Here is a 21,596-nt window from a genome sequence, read left to right as displayed (position 1 = left end):
CTGATGATTTAAGCGATCGGCTTTTCGTGCCCTTTCCTCTTTGCTTGTACTTTTATCCTAACCTTGGATTGTTTTTGCCAATTTCGCACTGAGCCTTACTTTCAATCGGCCGCTACTCTTACTCCTGAGGCCCAGGAAGCTTTCTAGGCCTTGCGTCGTCGTCGCATTCTAGAGGATCCTTTGGTGACGAAATGCTACTTGGGAGAGAGACTCTTTTGGCAGTTGACTGGCAGTCCCCTTGTGCCGTTTAGCCTACCTTCCAAACCGGCAAACTGGAGATCGGTTCCTGATCATGAGTTGGCAGCTGCTCTAGAGGGCTATGAAGCCAGTGCCTTCGTTGATCCGGCGAGGGAGTACAGCTCCTAGTGCGAGCAGTACGGCATAAGTCCTATTCTGAGTAATGCCTTGGGACCTGAAGTTCCTTCGAAGGATACGGATGATTATGTACCTGATGAGTAGTGTCTATTTATCTTTTCTGCTCATGTATCTTCTGTGTACATTCTTCCGTATATATCAGAGTTTGCTTATCCAGTGTCGCCTTTCACATTGCTTTTCAAGCCCTCCTGTTGATCTGATTGCATAGCATGTAGATTCTTTGGCTTCCATTGGCATCCATGTCGGGCCCCATGCATGACCGGTGTGGGATCCATGTCCAAGCAGTAGTTGGACCACCGCCTGTTGACCTTTGTCTACTCTCTAGGACTAGCAGGCTGTCGCAGCAGAGGGCACATGTCTCGAGGCCAAGCGGTAATCCGATTACCGCCCCTGTTCATCTTTTTTTTCTAACGACAGTCGGTCTCTCTTTGTTCATCTGAGGTTGCCGTCCTCGACATTCTTCTCTACTCTTGCTGCTCGAATATTCCTTTTGTCTTCTCTTCCCTTCCTTTTGCCCCCCTCTTTTGTCCTCTTCTCTATCTTGTCTTCTTCCCTTTATCTTTTTCAATGGCTGGAAATGGAGGGAGCCTTGGTGAGTCCAACAATGGTGGGAGCATGGGTCCACTCATTGAGGTAAATGATGCACCTCTTTCCACTTTTTATAATGAGATGGTGGGTGAGAGCTCATTTACGGATGGAGCTTTTGATGGTGGGTTGGTGGGTGTTAATGGTGGTTTGGTAGGGCCACTTGAAGAGGTGAATGCCATTTATGGTGTGGCTCCAACCACCATTAATGGTGAGATGGATTTTTTTAAGAGATGGATGGTTCTTTGATGGTTTGGACCGGCCTACTCTTGGTTGGCCACTGGGTAGTGAGGGTGGAGATTTTGGTGGGTTGATTTTTGGGAGTTTGGGTGTGGACATGCCATTGGATGGTATGGATGGGACCATGATGATGATGGATGGTCCAGATTTGATCGTGGTTGATGGCATGGGTTTTGATGGTGGAGATGATGGCTTGATTGTGATGGATGGGGTGGATCATGGGGATGGTTTGATGGATGGTGGGTCCCATCTTGTTGGTTTGGGTATGACGGGTGGTTTGGATGGGACGGATCATGGGGTTTTGGTGGATGGTGGGCCCCACATTGATAGTTTGGGTGTGATGGATGGTTTGGATGGGATGGGTTATGGGGATCTGATGGGTGGTGCCCCCGCTATTGATGGTTTGGGCATGATTTTTGGTGCGGGTTATGAGGTTGTGATGGGCGGTGGTGGTGCGGCTATTGGTTTGGATGATGGTGGAGATCTGGGTGGTGGTCCTGATAGGTCTTTGTATTGGTGTGGCCCTGGTATTGCGACGCCTGGGGCAAGTACTTTTCTGACAGCTTCGGATGTGATGATTGTGGGTGACTGGTCCGCCCGTTTGTGCTTTTTAGGACACTCTTCACGAGGCTATGGGAGCATCGAGCTTCTTTCGTCACCACAAGATTGACTTTTTGGACGAGGGGATGCCTATTTTTTACGATTCATCAGCTGATCCCAATCTCCAGATTGTCGAGGGTATGCCAATTTCTACCTGTCGCCTGCAGCTATGCGATACCTGTTCGGAGAGATTGCGCATCTGGATAGGGAGTTTGACTGCTTCCGAGAGTCGTGAGCTGCACCTTCTAGGCTTCGAAGAAGTCCTGCATATTCACCGAGTTCGCCTGGGTTGGCAATTGCTGAGTGCTGCATCATATGATTAAGTTCCAACACTGAACCTGTTCTCCTTCAATGACCTAGAGTTAAGTCCTCCTTTGGAGGAGTTGTCTCATTTGACTGGCCTCCTTTTTTTTTCCCCAGGAGTCGTATCTTCCTCTGCCTCGTCAGGTGCGGTCTTCAGACTTCGAGCCCTGGTTTGGATTCTCGGCAGCTTTCCCCACAATTGAGGGTGGCCCTAGCGAGTTCTCCCTTGAGCTCTTGTATGATCGATATTCGTCTGCTCAAGGAGGTGATGGATTCGCTCGTCAGCTTTAGTGCTTGAATGCACTTATATTTTGTGTTCTGGAAAAGCTGCTCTTCTCGAGATGGCAGCGATCATCTTTGACAGTTTTTTTTTACGCCTTTCGCCGCGTCCTCTCTCGTCAGATTATCGTTCCAGTGGTGCTAGCGGAGCTCTTCTTGGGCTTGTCTGAGTGCTCGCTTTTTAGGTGTGGTTGTGGGAACACCTGTTTATGACGCCTCTCCCTTCCTGGCCTGATTCCTATCATATCGATGTCCTGTCTTTGCTTCTGGACGGGCTCCCTCTTGGTGCTGAGGCTACTGAGTCCCTTTATCGCCGTACGTTTTCTGAGCTCCGAGGATGGGAGGTTAGTTGGGAGGCTTCATGGCTCTGTCGAGTGCCTTTGATTTGTAGCGCTGCTCGTACTCCTCTGCTCCTGCTGGGCTTTCGAGGCTATTGCTCTTATCACCTGATTCGATTCCTTCGACAGTTCGGCTTCTGGCGAGACATCCCTGCTTTTTCTTTCTCGGGTTTTGGGCATGCTCCTCTCCCTTTGCATATGTCGGCTCTTCGCCAGTGGATTCAGACTTCGTGGCAGGATTGCTTGGATGTGACTGTAATGGAGTTTGAGTCTTGGGCTCCTCCTTTGGTGACAGTGCCATATCAGCGGTGGGTAGCGGAGTAGTCGCTCTACCGCCAGATTCCTAGTTGGCACTTGGCAGATAACGAGGCTGATAGGGACATCCTAGGAGATTCCGCTTCGTCCTCTTCAGGAGTCGATGACTCCTTTTAAGCGTTCGAAGAGAAGCCCTTCATTGATCCTTCCTTTTTGCCAGCTACACACGGCCATCTCTTATCTAAGCTTTCTATGCTACGGCATGCCTGCGAGGACATGGCTCGTCGTTTAGCGGTGGGGCGGCGATATGATGAGAGCATGATAGCGTCCCGCCGATTGGAGAGAAATGAGGTCTTCTACTTGCGCATGGAGGTTGATAGACTTAGGCAGCGGCTATCGACGAATGAGGGAGGAGAGGGAGGCTTACTAGGTGGTCTTTGACTCTGCCGGCTAGTGTCTTTTAAGAAAGTTGTATATATATATTTTTTTGTTTTGAGCAGTTGTGTAGAAAAAGTGTATTTTTACAGATGTATATAAAAAGCTTTGAAAGGAAAAGGAACATTTTGGTTTGTGCCATATCTTGTCAGTGTGTGTTTGTGTTTGGATTTGTGCTTTAGATGATGGGATCAGAACATTGGACTCAGCCCACGTCGAATCCGGTATTCTGAGTTGTTTAATTGGGATCCCGGTTCCCTGAGAATAGCACGTGCTAGGATCATGCCCCTTGAATTTGAGTAGAGTCTGACAAAATTCTTGATCCAAGATTTATCTTTTCCTTGTGTTTCTTCACTTTGATCGTTGCCTTAACCTCTTTTGTACCTACACTTTTTGTTTTTTGTTTTAATTTCTTTTCTAGCCATTTTTGCCCGTAGCGCCTTTTCAAGTTTTCGCTATGACCAGCTTTCCATCATTTTTGCCTGTGGCGTCCTTTCGGATTTTCACCACGTCCCAGATTTTTGCTTTTGCCTGCCCCTTGGCAGCTATTCTCTTTTTACCCTTGGCACCCTTTCAAGTTTTCACCAAGTCCGCTACATGCCCGCTGTTTTTACTCGAGTTGCCCTTTCGGGTTTTCAACTCACCCTTCTTGCTTAGGCACGTTATCTCTTTTTTTTTTTTTAAAGTATCAGGAGAGATGAGGAGATTTCCTTCATTGCCGGCCGATTGGCTACCTTCCTGCCTTTGTCTCTGATTACAATTGTAAGATGTTTATTTAGGTCAGACTATTCTGTTAAGGAAAGTGGGATGGCTTTGTAAGATTTTTTGCTTCTGTTTTTTTTTTTTTACTGTTTCCATTTCTCTTTTTTTTTTTTTTTTAGTTGTATGCTTTTTCCTTTTTTTTTTTCTTTTTTTAAAAATTTTTTTTTACTTGTATGGGGGAGAAATGATAGGCATGTTTGTCTTTTTTTGACCTCAGCTTTATGATGGTAATTATCGACGAAGTTAGGTATAGTTACCCGTGATAGATTTTCACGTTGTCGACGTTGATGGGCATTGGAAGATCTTCTCATCTCAGGTTGGTGAGCCAAAGGGCGCCGCCTGGAAGTACCTCTCGGATGATCAACGATCCATTCCATGAAGGTTTAAACTTTCCTCTAAGGTCTGGCAAATGCAACGGTAAAATGCGCTTCATAATCATGTCGCCGACTTTAAAGCTCCTCTTTCGAACCCTCTTATTGTAAGCCATGCGATCCTCCTTTGGTAGCATTGTGAGTGGCTTAGTGCGTGCATGCGCTTTTCATATACCAAGTGCAGTTGATCCTATCTTGCTTGTTGCCACTCGCCTTCCTCGATTTCACTTTCCAGTAATACTCAGAGAGATGGGATTTTGACTTCGACTGGTAGTATTGCCTCCATTCCGTATGTGAGTTCGAAAGGAGTTATGCCTGTAGCAGATCATACAGACGCCCGATAAGCCCAAAGTACATATGGGAGCATTTCCGACTAGTCACGATATGTCTTAACCATTTTCTCCAGTACTCAAATGATTATTTTGTTTGCGGCTTCAACCCCACCATTCATCTGAGGGTGGCAGGGACTTGATCGATAGCGCTGGATTTTGAATTTTCTGAGGAACTCGCCCATCCTTTTATTGACGAACGGTGACCCATTGTCTGTAATGATGGCATGAGGAATCTTGTATCGGCTAATGATGTTGTTTTTCATGAACTTTATCACATGAGATGCTGCGATGGTGTAGGATGCTGCCTCTATCCATTTTGTGAAGTAGTCTACTGCCACCAGGATGTATTCGTGCCCATTTGAAGCTTTTGGGTTGACCTTCCTGATGATGTCAAGCCCCCATATAGAGAAAGGCCACGGTGTTGTTAGATTGTACAGTTCGGAAGCAGGCGCATGGATTTGATTTGCGTGCTCCTGACATTTAAAGCATTTCCTGACATGTTTGCAGCAGTCTATCTCCATTGTTAGCAATAATAGCCGGGCCATATAATCTTTTTAGCCATCATATGACCATTCATGTGTGGACCACAGTCCTTCGTGGATTTCTGACATGATTTCGGCTGCTTTTGTTTCATCCACGTAGCGAAGGACTTGATTGAAGAATCGCTTGTAGAGGATACCTCCACTGATTATAAACTGAGTTGCCAGCCATTGGATAGTGCGACGATTGGTTGACATAGCTCCTTCAGGGTATTTTTGGTGCTCTAGATATTCTTTGATGTCGGCGTACCATGGATGGCTGCTTGGGGAAACCTCTGCTTCATTGATTTGCAGACAGAAGGCGGGCTCTACTTGAAGCTCTACGGTGAGTTCTCATTCAGCAATTCCCTTAAAAATCTCCAGCATTGAGGCAAGGGTGGCAAGGGCATCTGCGAATTGATTTTTGGCTCGGGGCATGTACGAGAACGTGACTTCATCGAATTCCTTGCTTAGATTCTCCAGATAGACGTGATAGGGGACCAGTTTTTCATCTTTGGTCCTCCATTCACCGTTTGTCTGGTTGATGATGAGTTGTGAGTCTCCGAAGACTCGTAATCTTTTCACATTGAAGATGATGGCTTCTTTTAGACCGGCGATACATGCTTCATATTCAGCCACATTATTGGTGCAGTTAAACGCCAATCGCCTAGAGATAGGGATTAGGACATCATCGAGGGAATAGAGTATCGCTCCTAATCCACTTCCTTTTGAATTGGTGGCTCCGTCGAAGAAAAGTGTCCACTCTTCTGCCTTCCTTTCTTCTTCTCCCTCAATAAGGAGGATGTCTTCATCAGGGAAGAAGGTCTTTAGTGATTGATAGTCAGGCAGGGTGTGTTGCTAGGTGGTCGGCCAGTGCTTGCCCCTTGATTGCTTTCCAAATGACATAGGTGATGTCGAACTCAGAAAGTAGCAGTTGCCATTTTGTGATCCTGCCTGTTAATGTCGGCTTTTCAAACAAGTATTTTAATGGATCCATACGAGCGAGCAGAAGGATCGAGTAGGCGATCATGTATTGTCGAAGCCGTTGCGTTGCCCATACCAGAGCGAGACATGTTTTCTCTTAGCTGGAATACTTGGATTAGCAGTTAGTGAACCTTCGGCTTAAGTAGTAGATTGCTTGTTCCTTCCTTTTTGAAATGTTGAGTTGGCCGAGGACGCACCCGATCGCTTTTGTTGTGACAAAGATGTATAGCAACAATGGCCTTCCTGGTGTAGGTGGCATCAGCACTGGAGGTTTCAGCAGATACCTCTTGATCTTATCGAAGGCCGCTTGACAATCATTATTCCATTCTTTTGGCGAGTTCTTTCTTAGGAGCTTGAATATAGGCTCACAAATGGGTGTGAGCTGAGCGATGAATCGGCTAATGTACTGTATTCGCCTGAGGAAACCCCGAATTTCTTTCTTAGTCCTTGGAGACGGCATTTCGATGATTGCTTTTATCTTGGTTTCATCAACCCTAATGCCATCTTCGCTGACGATGAAGCCTAGCAGCTTGCCCTCGGGTTGCGCCGAAGACACATTTCTGAGGGTTGAGGCGGAGCTTGAACTTTTCCAATCTATCGAAGAGTTTCTTAAGGTCTTCAAAGTGTCCTTCGATTGTGCGAGATTTGAGTCCACATAGACTTCCATCTCCTTGTTTATCATGTCGTGGAATAGAGCAGTCATGGCTCGCTGGTATGTAGCCCCCGCATTTTTCAACCCGAATGGCATAACCCGATAGCAGAAAGTCCCCCACGGTGTGATGAAGGATGTCTTCTCACAGTCTTCAATGGCCATCTTGATTTGATTGTAGCCGAAGAAACTATCCATGAATGACAAGATTTTGTGTCCTGTTGTATTATCTACCAGTGTGTCGATGTGAGGCAGTGGGAAATCGTCTTTGGGACTGGCTTTGTTCAGATCTCGGAGGTCGATGCATATCTTGACTTTACCGTCTTTCTTTAAAACTGGTACGACATTTGCAAGCCATTCCAGGTAATTGGAGACTACCAGGAATCCCGCGTTGTATTGCTTGATGACTTCATCATAGACTTTCAGGGCCCATTCTGGCTTCGTTCTTCGGAGCTTTTGTTTGACCAGCTTCATTTAAGGCTTTGTTGGTAGGTGATGTACTACCAATTCTTCGTCAAGTCCAGGCATATCTTCGTAGGAGAAAGCAAAGTTGGATAATCTTGGCTTCAAGAATTCCATCATCCTCTAATTGTATTCCTGAGGCAAGGATCTACCGATGTGTACTTCCCTAGGGAGATCCGATGATCCCAGGTTTACAATTTCGAAATCGTCCGCAACGACATTGGCCTTTGTTTCGAACCTTTTGAGGGAATCCTCTAGTTCGCGAGCCGGGTCATCATTTCTCTCATTTTGGGCATCATCCAAACCCATGAGTTCAAAGTCTAACTCTAGATCGAAATCATATGAGTCGACCTTGAACTCTAGTGCTGTGACTGGTGTGTTTGGCACATTGTTGTTTATGAGTTTTGAAGGGTTTTCCACTATTTTTTATTTTTGAAGAGTTTCTAGTTTTTTGGGATTTTGACAAGTATCTGAGTTTTTTGGTATTTCTGAAATATCTATTGTTTTTGAATTTTGGGGATTTCTTGATTTTTTTTGTTCCAAGGGATCCTGAACAGGACAGCGTTGCAAACCATGACTGATCCTAACCTGGTTCGAGATGCCAATTGCTATTTACATTGGCGTTTTTTTTAAAAGATCGGTTCCCTTTGATGGCTTACCTGCCAATTCGACTATCAGGGGAATGGCTGACCAATTTTGTTCCTTCCCCCTCTTAATCTTGTTGGCTTGATCCAACTGTATTGACGGGTCATCTGATTCAATGACCATGATATCTGCTGGACTGGGTTCAGAATCCGTGTCTGACCCATTTTCTTCGCTCAGAAGTTGGAGCTCTTCCAGCTCCTCCGATCCACATTCCCGTGGGATCTTGACGTCCGTCCAGTCAAGGGAAGATCACTTCCCTTTTTCGATCCAATGAATGGCCTGCTTTTGCCCCTTGCTGTTCTGAGTGGCTGGTGGGAGGTTCTCTCCCTGGCTGATGATGGGGAAGGGTGGCTCCCTATCACCTCGTGCCCTTGGTTGTGGTCTTTTGCGGGTGATCGCACTCTCATGCCCCCAGTTTTATCTGATGGGTCGGGTGGTTTTGCCCCTTGCATTAGATGTTCTTTTGGGGTCCCGATGATCTTATCCCATCGTATTGGTGGCTAGATGGATTCCTGGCTTTGACTTTCGGATAAATTCAACCCTCGGAATTGCTCTTCTAGGTTAGACGCCTTGTCTTCACAAACCATCCTAGATTTGACAAACTGGATAGGTGTGCATTTGAATGGTTGTCTCTTTTTGGGACTTACGGCTTGCTCCTCGGTGAGGGTCGATACCCCAGTCCCTGTCTTCGTTCATTTGACATGGCTTGTCTTACTATCATCCTTTTTCCATGGAATCCAGTACGGTAGTTAAGGATCTGACATTCAGCAGGGGGGATGACATATTTTGAAGCGAATGGGTAGGGATTGGTAATGGAATTCACAATTTCAAACTCGAAACTGTGATAAGGTATGTCGCCCTCCGCGTGCTAAATATCGATTACCGGGATATCAGGTTTTGGGGCAGCAATTATTGCCGGCAGGATGATCTCAGGTTCGTCCAGTACAGAGATGATTCTATTCCCAGAAGGAAATTTAACCCTTTGGTGATGAGTTGATGGGATGGCCCCGACGGCATGGAGCCAGGGTTGTCCCAGCAAGAGGTTAAATGAGGCAGAGATATCAAGAACCTGAAAAGTGACAATGGATACATCTGGTCCAATTTATATCTCTGTCTATTTCTGCCTCTACTTGCCTTTGGGAATTGTCAAAGGCTATGATGCTTATGTTACTGGGTCTGAAGGAGGATGGTTTAATCCCAAGACGGTCAGCAGTTCTCATGGGGCAGGCATTCAAGCTTGATCCATTATCAATAAGGACTAGGAGGGCCTTGAGATCCCTGTAACGGACAGCTATGTTGAGTGATCGCCCATGTTTGCGGCCTTCTGGTGGCAGCTCATCGTTAGTAAATGTGATCGCCTGTGGTGCGAGGAGCTGCCCTATCATGTGTGCAATCATTTCGGGCGGTACGTCTGGATATGTGTGCATCGTTCAAAGTCTTTGCAAATATTTCTCGGTGTGACCTTGACGTACACAGCAGTTCCGAAATAGAGATTTGTGCAGGAATGGTTTTAAGCTGAGCCGCTACATTGTAGGCAGCTTCAGTCTTATTGGTCATTCCTAACAAAGCCCCTCAAGCTTCATTCCGATTCTGATTGTCTCTCCAGAAGCACCTCCCGTTAGGATTCATGTTGCCGACCTCGACGCACCTGGGGTAATGCCATGGGATTGCTTTCGTGTCATAGGGAGGGACTGATCTTCCTTCTAGGAATACCTGATCTTTAGACAGAGGTGGAGTTGCTGATTTTGGTATGTTTTGTGGTGGACAAGACGTCTTTCCATGGAACACAACCAAATCTTCTTAGGTTTTTGGTTGTTTCATTACAGGACCTTCCTCCCCTCTTTAGGGTGTGTTTTGTGGGGGAGGGGACCTTCTGGCATGTGCCAATTGATGGGGTAAGGGGAGAAAACTTGGAGATTGTTCCTGGGCAAAAGGTGCCCTTTGCAAGACTAGCGGAGCTGGGGGTCCTCCTTGTAAGATGAGAGGTTCAGAGTGTGACCTGTCTGAGCTTTGGGATGTGGAATTTGATGTTGGGGGTGCCCCTTGGAGGATGAGAGGCTCTGCCGCTGGTGCTGCTTCTAAAAATACCTGTGGTTCGAGTGGGGGTATCTGTTGATGCCCCCATGACCAATTTGCTAGGTCAGGCATGATTGCATGTATGGATTGATGAGGAAAAGAGGACGAAGGACGACCTTCCTCGATGTTGTTGATGATAGAGGTGCCCGATGAGTTGGGCCCTGCTTGATGTGATGGCAAGGGATTTTAGAGAATGTTGTCCTGAGCCATGGCATTGGCTCGAGAGGTGATCTTAATCTTCTAGCTCTCAATCAAGTCTTGGACTGCGTGTTTCAAAGCGAAGCAACGGTCCGTTGGATGGCCTCGAGATTGGTGATATGCACAGTACTCATTTTCATTGTAACTGGGTGGTAAGGAATTTGGTGGAGGCCAAAGTTGGAGTGGTGTGAGAAGTTGTTTTTGCACTAACATTGTCATGATCTAGCTGTATGTTTGTGCTAATGGAGTAAATTTCCTGGCCAACATTGTTCGCTTGTTCTGGTATGGGTACTGTGTATTCCCCTTGGGTTATTGTTGTTGGTGTTGAGGCGGCTGTGACTGATATCCCTATTGGATTTGTTGTGGATGGTATTGTCAGTTTTGATGTTGCTCTTGTTGTGGAGCATATTGATTGCCTTGAGTGGTTGCCACGATATTGTTCACTTCTGTGGTACGTTGCACGGGAGCAGTGTCGTTTCCATTCCCATACCCGATTGGTTTCCCCTCAATTTTGTTTCTCTTGATTGAAGAGGCCTGATGTGGCCATGGGGAGATGGTTTCAGCTCTTATCCCGGCCTCTACAAGTTCTCCAGCCCGGATGAGCTGGGAGAAGTTTACATAGGGGTATGAGATCAGGTATCTGGAGATATTAGGATTCGCTGAATGGACTATTATGGAAATTTGTTCCTTATCATCGATGGGGTTTCTCATCCTGGCAGCCATGGCCCACCAACGTCCCACATATGCGGACAATGACTCATTGGCTTTTTGCCTCAAGGCAGCCAAGTCTGTTCTTCTTGGAGCCATGTTCAGATTGTAAGAGAATTGATCAATGAAGGCCTGGGAAAGTCTTTCCCAAGTCCGAATTTGATGGCTATCGAGTGACGTATACCAATCCAAAGCGTCACCCTTAAGGGATTTCTGGAAGAGCCGTATCAATGCTCCATCATTCCCTGCGATCGCATTGAGCTCCTCATAAAAGGCTTTTAAATGTGTTGTGGGGCACCCACTACCATCATATCTTTTGAATTTTAGTAAGTTTTGAGGTACCCTAGCATCCGGAAAGGGACAAATCCCTAAACTTAGTGGATGGATGATCCACTCCTTGTTGCCTTTGCAGCTGATTTTGCATCAACTGGAGCTGTTCTCGTAGCTCCTCAATTTCTAATCGGTTTGCTTTAAGGCACCTTGCCCCTTGCTGCATAGCTTGGGCTGCTTCTTCATTATAAGGGTCTATTTCATCGACCCTATGATTTTCATGGATGGGGGGTTGTTGAAAAGAGGATGGGCTCCCGGTTGCGGGAGGTAGTTGGAACTGAACTCCGCTCCCTTTCGGGGGAGGGTGTGATGTCCGGAAGTGGCTCCCACCTGAGATATCTGCCAGATCCTGATTGTGACTCCTGTTAGGGGGAGTATGTTGGACTCGAAATTGGCCCCCTTCATGGGCATCCGCCAATTCTTGCCTGTGACTCCCGTTAGGGGGAGCTTGTGTTGTGATCTGATTGGGATTCCCATTTCCGGAGAGATGTGCTGAAAATGTGCTGGAATATGTGCGGGAAGGTTGTTCCCGTTTGTAGAGGGATGCTGATGATCCTGTGCTGATTCAGTAGGGAAAGATAAAATTGGATTTATTGCTGGAGGGAGGGAGAAGGCAAGAAGAAGTTGTGGGATTGAACTATTTTGAGCACTAGGCTGTGGTGCCTGCATGCTTGGTATGATTCCTGGTACCAGGCGAAGTCGTAGTTCCTGCATTACCTTGAGATTTTGAGCCATCTCGTTCATAGTTGTAGTAGCTGGCAAGTCTGTGGGATTCGCTGGAGGTGTCGATGCTAGTATTGGTGCCAGTACTTCGGGAGCTGACAAGGCTACTAGCTCTTCTTCTTGGCTAGCCATTGCTGCGCGAGATCGGGTAGTCATAGCCGGAGTTGATGCTTAAGCAAGTGCAAGCCAAAGATTTATTTTTTTGTTTTATGGATGCGAAGGTTTGAAGAATATCCCTTGAGATTGGAGTACGACACGTTTTCGAGTCGGGTCTCAGCTAGTGTGCTCGAGCAATTCCCCAGTGGAGTCGCCATTCTGTGAACGCTGGAAATCGGCGCCCACGCTAGTTTATCGTTTATGGGGGGTGATTGGGCTGATTTGGATTGTTGATGCGATAGTCTTAGAGTAGTCATTAGCCACATAACTCAAAATCCTGCAGTCGGCTAGAACCTGCAGAATATGTAAAACCAGAGAATCTGAGGACTCTCTTGCTTTAAATTGACTCCTGATCTATGATTTGAGATTCTAAGTAAGGGACCTCGGTTACAAAGAGGGAAGGTGTTAGGCACTCTCTATGCCCGTACGGATGTACGGTCTTTACTTCATGTAGTAACGTATTCTTAAGGGATGAAATGATAAGATTAGATAGGACGAGTCAGACTCAAATTTCTGATGTGGTAAGGTCCTGAAATTCGGCAAGCACAGAGCATACGTCCAGAGAATGTCTAGAGTTTTAAACGGATGATGATGGTGGTGGAATATGGACTACGCTACTATGAGTTTCTGATGTGATAGGATCCAGAGTTCTGGCAGGTCACAGAGCATACATTCAATGGCAGTCTAGAGGAGCGCGGGGGGGGGTGGTTTGAGAAGGGAAGTAATGATGCGATTGATGAAGTATAAATGCTAATGATGATTATATGATCTTTGGCTTGCACTTGAAATGGCTTGGACGTTTGAATGCACCATAGTTGGGAATGATTGACCCAAGTAGGATCGTAAGGCTAAGAGACGGCTGGAGGAGGCTAGAGGGGGGCTAAAAAGATGGGAGCTTGAGAACTCAAGCACTCCCTCTCACTCTCACTCACTCTCTCACTCTCACTCTCCTTTTGGTTGATAATTCTTGGTAATGAGTTCTTCCTCTTCTCCTCCTCTTTGAAATGAAGAGAGGTGAAGGTTATTTATAGCATTTTGGGACCTTTGAGGGCGAATGGTGATGTGGCAGATTGTGATTGATTGAGAGAATGGTAATGCCACATGGCCTGCCCTTATAGGCTTTTGAGCTTGGTAGGATGGTAAATAAGGTGGGTTTCGGGGTCAATTGCATGGAAGAGTTGACTTTGAGAGGGGGAACAGCTGTGTGCTCAGAGGGCACATTTTTCGAGAGAGGGCGGTAATCAGATTACCGGGGGCGGTAGTTGGACTACCACCCGAATCCCTTTGACTCCGAACTCCGGCTTATAGGCTTCTGGGTTTTTGGGCTTTTGGATTTTCTGGGATTTTGGGCTGGGCTTTTTGGGTAATCTAAGTTTGGCTGAGGTTTGGGGTAGGATGTGGGCTTTAGGTTCAGTTCCTAAGGATCATCCATGCCTTATCAAGTTGTTAGCATGGGTGGGGTGTCTACACAAATTTTTTACCCTTGAGTTGTTCTACAACTAATGTTTTAGTGTCCATCTCTACATTGTAAAAGTATCACTACTCAGATATGTTCTAAGATATTAGTACTAATCATCGGCATTTCTACATGATATGCAAATCTTCAAGCTACAAAGGTGACTAATCCATCTTAGATAAGATCCAAAAGTCCACATACTCGAAAGGGTGGTGTAGATCAATCAAGTTCTCTAAAGTAAGAAGAATAAAATGCTTTAATCATCGGCCTCTCTCTCTCTCTCTCTCTCTCTCTCTCTCTCTCTCTCTCTCTCTCTCTCCATGTGTATGTGTGAACTATTATTTCTATATTCAAGTTTGGAGGCAATACCTCCCCTTTTCATAAAGGGATTGATCGGAGAGGACATGGGAAAGGTTCGGCTGAGGTAGGGCTTATCCCTTACCCATCCGATCTCTCTCCCATACCCACCCCCCTTTTTAATTTAAAACTCAATTTTAAATAATGAAACAAAGATCCAAGGGAAAGACTTATGGGACACACCCAGTAGTGGTAGCCCATAAGTGAGCCCCATCGGCCCATTTCCAACACTATCCACTTAGGTTCCATCGGAGTTCAAAGTTCAAACCAATAATCAAGAGGAATGATATTATCCTCAATTTGGGATATTAACATTATTTAGGGTTTCTAGTTTGCACTAGTTGGGCCCATGGTTTGGCAATCTAGACCATTGATTGACTATATAGTTGCACTAAGCATGCTATGCCGCAATACATTTGGATGTGTGTGTGGGGAAGTGCTTGCTTCAAAATGTCATTAAATATAAACAGCTCGGAAGAAGAGTGGGAGCGAAGTCTGAAATATGATTTAAAGCGGGAATGACACCTAGTTAGAAGAGCCCTACCACTATTCTCTACTACGATCCACTAGTGACGAACCATGTCCAAAAACTTCCCCAGATTGGTAGATCCTTGCCACCAATCTTGGGCTTCCATATGTTCTAGGCCATTGAACATCGATGACATGTCCCAAAAGTCACCTTCATAGCACAATCTTAGGAACATGTGGCTTGTGAATAAGAAAATACATGGTTGAGAAGAAAAACAAGTCAAGGGTCAGCATTGAGCACATACCTTTTCATATTAGTTATGGACAAGTAAACGAGGCATTTGTAGTAAGAGATCCCATGGTGTATGTTGCTTACAGATGACATAGTTTTAATTAACAAGACAAGGGAGGGCGTAAACACAAAGCTAGATTTATGGAGAGAAATCTAAAGGATTTAAAATTAGTCAGACTAAAACAGAACATATGGAGTGCAATTTTAGTAACAATAGGAGTGCAAACAATGAATTAATTAAGATTGATGACCAAGAGGTTTCCTAAAATTACCACTTTCAATACCTTGGATCGATAATTCATGAGAGTAGAGAGATTGAGGATGATGACCATATAATTCAAGCTAGGTGTAAGACATGGAGATGTGCTTCTAGAATTTTATGTGACCGCCGTGTACCACTCAAACTAAAAAGGAAAATTTTATAGGATAGTTAGAAAACCAGCCATGCTTTAAGGGACAGAATGTTGGGTAGTTAAGGAACAACATGTTCATAGGACGAGTCATGTGTAGTTGAAATGAGGATGTTGAGGTGGATGAATGGTAAGATGAGGACGGATAGAATTAGAAATGAATGCATTCAAGGTAACTTAAGAGTAGCACCAATAAGCAATTAAGTTGAAGCAGACTCAGATGATCTAGTCATGGGCAACGAAAACCAAGAACCATGCCCTTTAGGAGTGAGTCAATAAAAGTTGAAGGCTCTCAAAGGACAAAGGGAAAGCCCAAAAGGATGTGGATGGAAGTAGTAAGAAAAGACTTGACGTATGGTCTAACTGAAGGTATAACCCTTCATAGGGTGAAATGGCAGAACATGATTCATGTAGCCAAACCCAATTAATTGGTATAAGGCTTAGATGATGGTGATGGTTGAGAAGACAAATGCATGAAAGGTCCACACTTAACCATAATTTATAATATAAAAAAATAATTTAAAAAAAAAAAAAAAAAAACAGTTGCCGCTTGTACAAACTGATACCCACACACCGAAAATATCATTAGGTCTAGGATACTATAATTCCTGCAGGTCTAAGATACTATAATTCTTTACTTTCAAAAATAAAAAATAAAAAAATAAAAAAAACTATAATTCCTGATAGTGGGTCTTTTCAACTAGAAGGGAAAAGGGCACTCCAGTCCAAATTCTTGTGGACAACATTTTTTAACACAACATGCCAAGAGAAACATGGTAAGCCAAGAAAAGCCAGGCACTTTCAACCTTCTGAAAATGACCCATATCATTGGTGTTTTTCAGGAAAGCCATATTGTGGATGGGCCCCATTAGATTAACACAATTCCATTAGTTGCTTTGTCTCACTCATCCCGACAAGTGGCACACTTGTACAAAATCCAAAACGTCAAAAAATGTGAGCCCCAACATGAATGGAGATGGGCCAACATTCACGCAGATCAAAGGATCTAAACCATTTTATTTTGCTCTTCAAATTTGGACCATCAAACCCATTTTATTCTCAACAGTCAATCCACAATTCCACATTCATCAATTGGATGATTAGGACTGTTCTATTGATGTGGATTTCAGGCTAAATTCCCATTACAACAAGCCCCACCGTTGGACAGTCTAGGTTGCCATTTGTACAAGTGCAGTATCACTGCATTTCCCGTATCATCCCCAGCTGGAATTGTCTACACCACCTGTTTAAAACACCTAAGCTCCACAGGGCCCGCCATGTTGTATATGTGAATCTACTGCATCCATTAAGTGAGATGAACACTTGTTTAAACACTAAAGACCAACCTGATTTGAAACTCTGATGGGCTACCCCAATGGGGAACAATATAAAATTACTCATAAAACCTCTGAGTTCACGTAGTGTGGCCCGCCTGAGTTTTGGATCATGCTGTTTTTGGCATCTTAACTTAATCTTAATGAGTTACACCTGATTAATGGGTTAATGAAAGATACACACCATTGTGTGGCCCCACACAAACCTATGGTTGGCATCCTATCCTCATTGTTCCTTTCGGTGCCCACCTGAGTTGTGGATCTGGCTGATTTTTTTTCCTGCGTGCCTAGAATCAAGGATAGAGCCTGTGGATTTTACATATTCAACATGGTGGACCCCACAGAGCTTCGGTGTAAAACAGGTCTTGTAGAGGATTCCAGACTGTATCATCCTCATTTCACTGCCAGCTGACATGCACCATCCGTCTTAAGGCCCACGCCTAACAAGTTCAAAGCAAATCGCTAATGTGCGCTGCTTCTTCCTTCACTAACGTGAACCAAAACTTGGAAAATGCAAATGGATCGGAAACGCCCCAAAAAGCAATAGATGTCGCTAGCGTGAGCCAGGTGCTGTTCGATGCAAGTAAGGGCCTGTTTGGATTCGTGTATTGTATTGTACTGTATTCGGGTATTGTTCATGTATACAATGGACGGTTTTCAAAATACATATAAATCATTCAGATACAAATCAATGTTTGTATTGGAGGTACTATGGAGAATAGTATATAATATCTTATACAGATCAACATTTGGATAGGAGGTATTATGTGTACGTACTGTACAACCGTACGGATTGGCTACACCCCCTGACACCGGCCAATGGCTGGTGGTCGTTGCTATGTGGGCCCCACCATGATGTATGTATTTCATCCATGCCATCCATATGTTTTTACACATCATTTTACGGTCTGAATCCAAAAATGAGATATATCCAAATCTCAAGTGGACCACATTATAGGAAACGATGTTGAATGAGCGTCGACCATTAAAAACATTTTGGGGGTCATTATGTTTTGGATCAAGCTCATATTTGTTTTTTCTCTTCATCTGGGTCTGTATGACCTAATCAACAGATTGGATGTCAAATAAACAGTATAGTGGGCCATAGGAGGATTTTAATGGTTGATATCCAATCACTATTGTTTTCATGTGGTGTGATCCACCTGATATTTATGTCCCTCTCATTTTTGGGATCAAGCAATAAAATGATATGTAAACATGGATGAACGGAATGGATGAAACACATACATCATGGTGGGGCCCTAACTCTGACGGTCATCAGTCACGAATTCTCGAGAATGAGAATACAATGCAGTGCAGTCATTCGGCTGTAATGACGGCATGCCTGAACTCTGACAAAACAATACCGTGTTTTCGAATTTTTGGAAACAAATTGAAATCGTGCGCATGGGATACCGTTCGTTATACGCTCCAATCCAAACGCTGTTCAATTAGAATATTTGGGAATATTCACTTATAATACGATACACCGCCCTCTTATACGTGAATCCAAACAGGCCCTAATGGAAAATGCCACCCAGCGATGGGATGCAGATTGCGTACTACCCCCGCCGGTCCCTAGTTCCGAACGGGCAGTTCTGTGGGCGGGCCCACCGTGATGTATCCGTAAATCCAAACCGCCTATCCCTTTTCTCGTATTATTTTAAGGCATCAAAACAAAAATGAGGCAGATCGAACGATCAAATGGACCACACCACAGATGACTCTTGCATTTAATGCAACTAACATTTAATGCTTTGTGCATTTTAATGCAACCAAGCTTATTATTTGGTGTGGTCCGCTTGATCGTTGTATCTGCCTCATTTTTGTTTTGATGCCTTCAAATAATCTGATAAAAGGAATAGACAGTTTGGATGTACAGATACATCACGGTAGACCCGCCCACAGAACTGCCAGTTCGGGCGGGGGTAGTACGCAATCTGGCACCATCAACGTGTTAACCTCACATTCGCGGCGCGCTTCACGTCACCGCGCTAACACCACTGAAAGGAAAAGGAAAAGACGAATGATAACCGCACGCACTCAGCACTCGCCTAGAGGCATACGTGTGCAACACCCCGGCCATGTAGATCTCATGTCCGAAAACCAGTGCCTTGCATGATCATAAGGTGGGCCACACTGTTACAAAATAAATTACTGAATAATTGACCGGTTCCGTTCAAAACTTTGACCCACCTAATAATCGTATTTCCCTTACTCTGGATGCATGGAATCTTGACCGACGGTGAGGATCGTGTGATGAGCTAGTCTGATATCGCACATGTGTGGATCATCCACGTGCAAGGCCGATTGCATGTAAAAGTAGAATTCGTAAAAGTATTGTTGTTACCTTATAAGTGAGGTTGAGGAAGGTGGGCCCCTCGCCGACCCTGATCCCTTTGTCCAACAGGGTATCCCTCCATCCGTCCGGCACCTGTGGCCCACCGAGAGAACCCAAAATCATGCGGGCATTTTCTGTAGAGATGGGCATAGATGGAATTTTGGGAAACCTTTTAAGGACTTCTACGTCCTCCAACCCCAGTATCTCCCCTCCTTCCACTGCGGCCCACCCTGGCGTCAGTGGGTCCCCCGAACCCCTCATCACCGTCCCCCTCTCAATCCCAACCCCTTCGGCGTACAATAGCAACGCCACTGCCCCTTCCTTTTCCGCCCTCTCCACAACCCCACCCCTAGAAATACTCCCCCTCCTCGCAACCGCCACGCACCCGCTAACGCTCACCCCCAGCGCACCCAGCTCACGGTAATCCTCCTCCCTACCGTAGTTAACGAAAACTGCCCGCGCAAACACCGACCCGGACGGGGAGTAGGCGTGGTACGGCGCCACGATCGGACCCGACTGGCCCACTTCTCTCAGGAACAGGTCCGCCGAGCTGCCGTTGCTAAAATGCGCCGAGAGGGACGCGCGCGCAGGATAAGAGAGGAGGGCCTTGTATTCTGTGACATGGGTCTTGAGGCCCGAGGCCTGGAGCTGGCCTCGGACGTATTGTACGGACTTCAAAGCGGGAGGTGTGCCGGCGAGGTGGGGGTGCAGGGTAAGGGAGTGGAGGAAAGAGGAAATGGTGGCGTTGCTGGAGGCGTTGAGGAAGAGGGCTTGGAACAGACGAGCATTTTGGGAGTTGTATTGGGAGGGGGACGGTGATGGGTGGGAATGGTGGCGGTGGAAGGTATAGTAGCCCGCGAGACATAGGAGGATTAGGAAGAGGAGTGTATAGGGAAGGGAAGGGCGGGTGGTGAGAATGGAGGCAGTGGGTTTGGAAAGCGTGAGAGAGAGGGTTTGAGCCATTTCTTCTCCGTTGAGAGAGAGGGAAGAGAGATTGGTTTTGAAGTAGGACTGGTGCCTCTCTCCTGCGTTTCAGAGGCCGGTTCCTCTGCAACTTACTGTACAATAAGCTTATTAGTTAATAATATGCGTTTTCCTATACGACTAAAAGTGACGTCCTCCTGTTCACGCGCTTATTCACTGTAGGCCCATCTGATGTACTGAGTCACATCATGATATGATATGCCCTAAAATCAGACCCACCCGCTTAAGAGGCTTTTTTCCTTTTTCTTTTATTTATTTATTTATTATTTGCCCACATCCTAGTAAATTAAAGAAACTAGTGAATCATTGCAGCAAAATCAAACACAAGAATAACTAATCAAATGTATATTATTTAAGAGGTTAGTAGAGAATTTATAATCATTATACTTTTTTATATAATTACTATTAAAAAAAACTTAAATTAAACAATAACATTGATTTATAGTAATGATTTGATATAAAAATAAAATAAAAATATCATCTTTAAGGATGGATAAACCAAATATAGGAATGGTTGATATAATTTTAATGTGGATAAATCAAATACAATTATTGTCAACAACAGATATATAAATTAATTTATAATTATTACACAATTTCCTTGATTTTGAAGGAATTTCTAGAGATCAAAAGGCTCTCTAAGTAAGTCACTCTGTGAAAATCAATTGTCAACCACCTAAAATCTTCTAAATTCACAAGTAACCCACATAATTAATGAATCAGCATGATTTTTTAGCATCCAACTTTCACACACCCTTGTAAAAATAAACTTATTTTATAGGAACTTAAGGGGGGACCGACATGGTAACTGGAAAGGAAGTTACTAAATTGCCACTATAAAGGAATAGATCCCCTGTTCACAGCATCAGCACCGACGCTTGGCTTGCGCGTGTCTTTTTCCATTCGATAATGTCTTATATGATCTTAACATGCATGCCAAGATGGACATTTGGAAATCCTTATCTTGGGATGGTTTCTAAATTGAGTTCAAAGTGTCTTTTAGTGGTGGGAGCTGATGTGCGCACTTATGCTGAATGCACGCTTTGTAATGTTTGCTGCCGTGGACCATCTTGTCGTCAAACTGTTATTCTATTTTATGTTGAAAGTAGGGTGATTGGTCATATATGGCAATGAATTTTTTTTGAGTCACATGAATGTCCCGAAGTCTTCAAGGAATAGTGGTAATTCTAGTTCTTGAAAAGTTTTTCGGCTAGGGAAATTTCTGAGATTTTCAGAATTTGGCATTTTTCTTGCAATATCAAGAAAATCTTGCTAAAAAATAAATATTAAAATATTTATTATAATCAAATATTTATTATAATCAATATTGTTAAAATCATTAATGTAATTACAAATCGTAATTGAGGTTGAATCGTGTCAAATCACAAATTCTATAATAAGTCATAATTTTTTTAATGATTTTCTTAAGGGGGTGTTTGTTTTTCCATTTAAATATATAAATGGTGGTAAATGATGATTTTTTAAAATAAAAATTAAAAAAGTTATTATTACTTACCGAGTGAATCCATGCAGCACTGCCAATGTGGTCACAGCTACTGGCTTTTGATGCCCCTAACAAGGAGGAGAAAAAATCATTAGGACCCACTGTGATATATGTGCCTGATCCGAT

At 44.5% G+C, this 21,596-nt stretch overlaps 1 protein-coding gene across 2 annotated transcripts in view; it reads right to left on the bottom strand.

The window, feature by feature from the left end:
• Window positions 1-20,098, bottom strand: part of LOC131232780 (probable glutamate carboxypeptidase AMP1) — an 88,750-nt gene extending 68,652 nt beyond the window's left edge. Inside the window, exon 1 of one of the 2 annotated variants that reach the window (XM_058229258.1) lies at window positions 18,992-20,098. In XM_058229258.1, coding sequence (XP_058085241.1) covers window positions 18,992-19,945 — 954 coding nt within the window. In that variant the 5' untranslated portion in view covers window positions 19,946-20,098. The remainder of the gene's footprint in view (window positions 1-18,991) is intronic. The other variant, XM_058229256.1, reaches the window with a different exon arrangement.
• Window positions 20,099-21,596: the final 1,498 nt, after the last annotated feature.

The sequence above is a fragment of the Magnolia sinica genome, chromosome 18, assembly GCF_029962835.1.
Source record: "Magnolia sinica isolate HGM2019 chromosome 18, MsV1, whole genome shotgun sequence".
Classification (NCBI taxonomy): Eukaryota; Viridiplantae; Streptophyta; class Magnoliopsida; order Magnoliales; family Magnoliaceae; genus Magnolia; species Magnolia sinica.
Note: the sequence above shows the minus strand (reverse complement) of the source record. Positions and strands in the feature narration are given on the sequence as shown.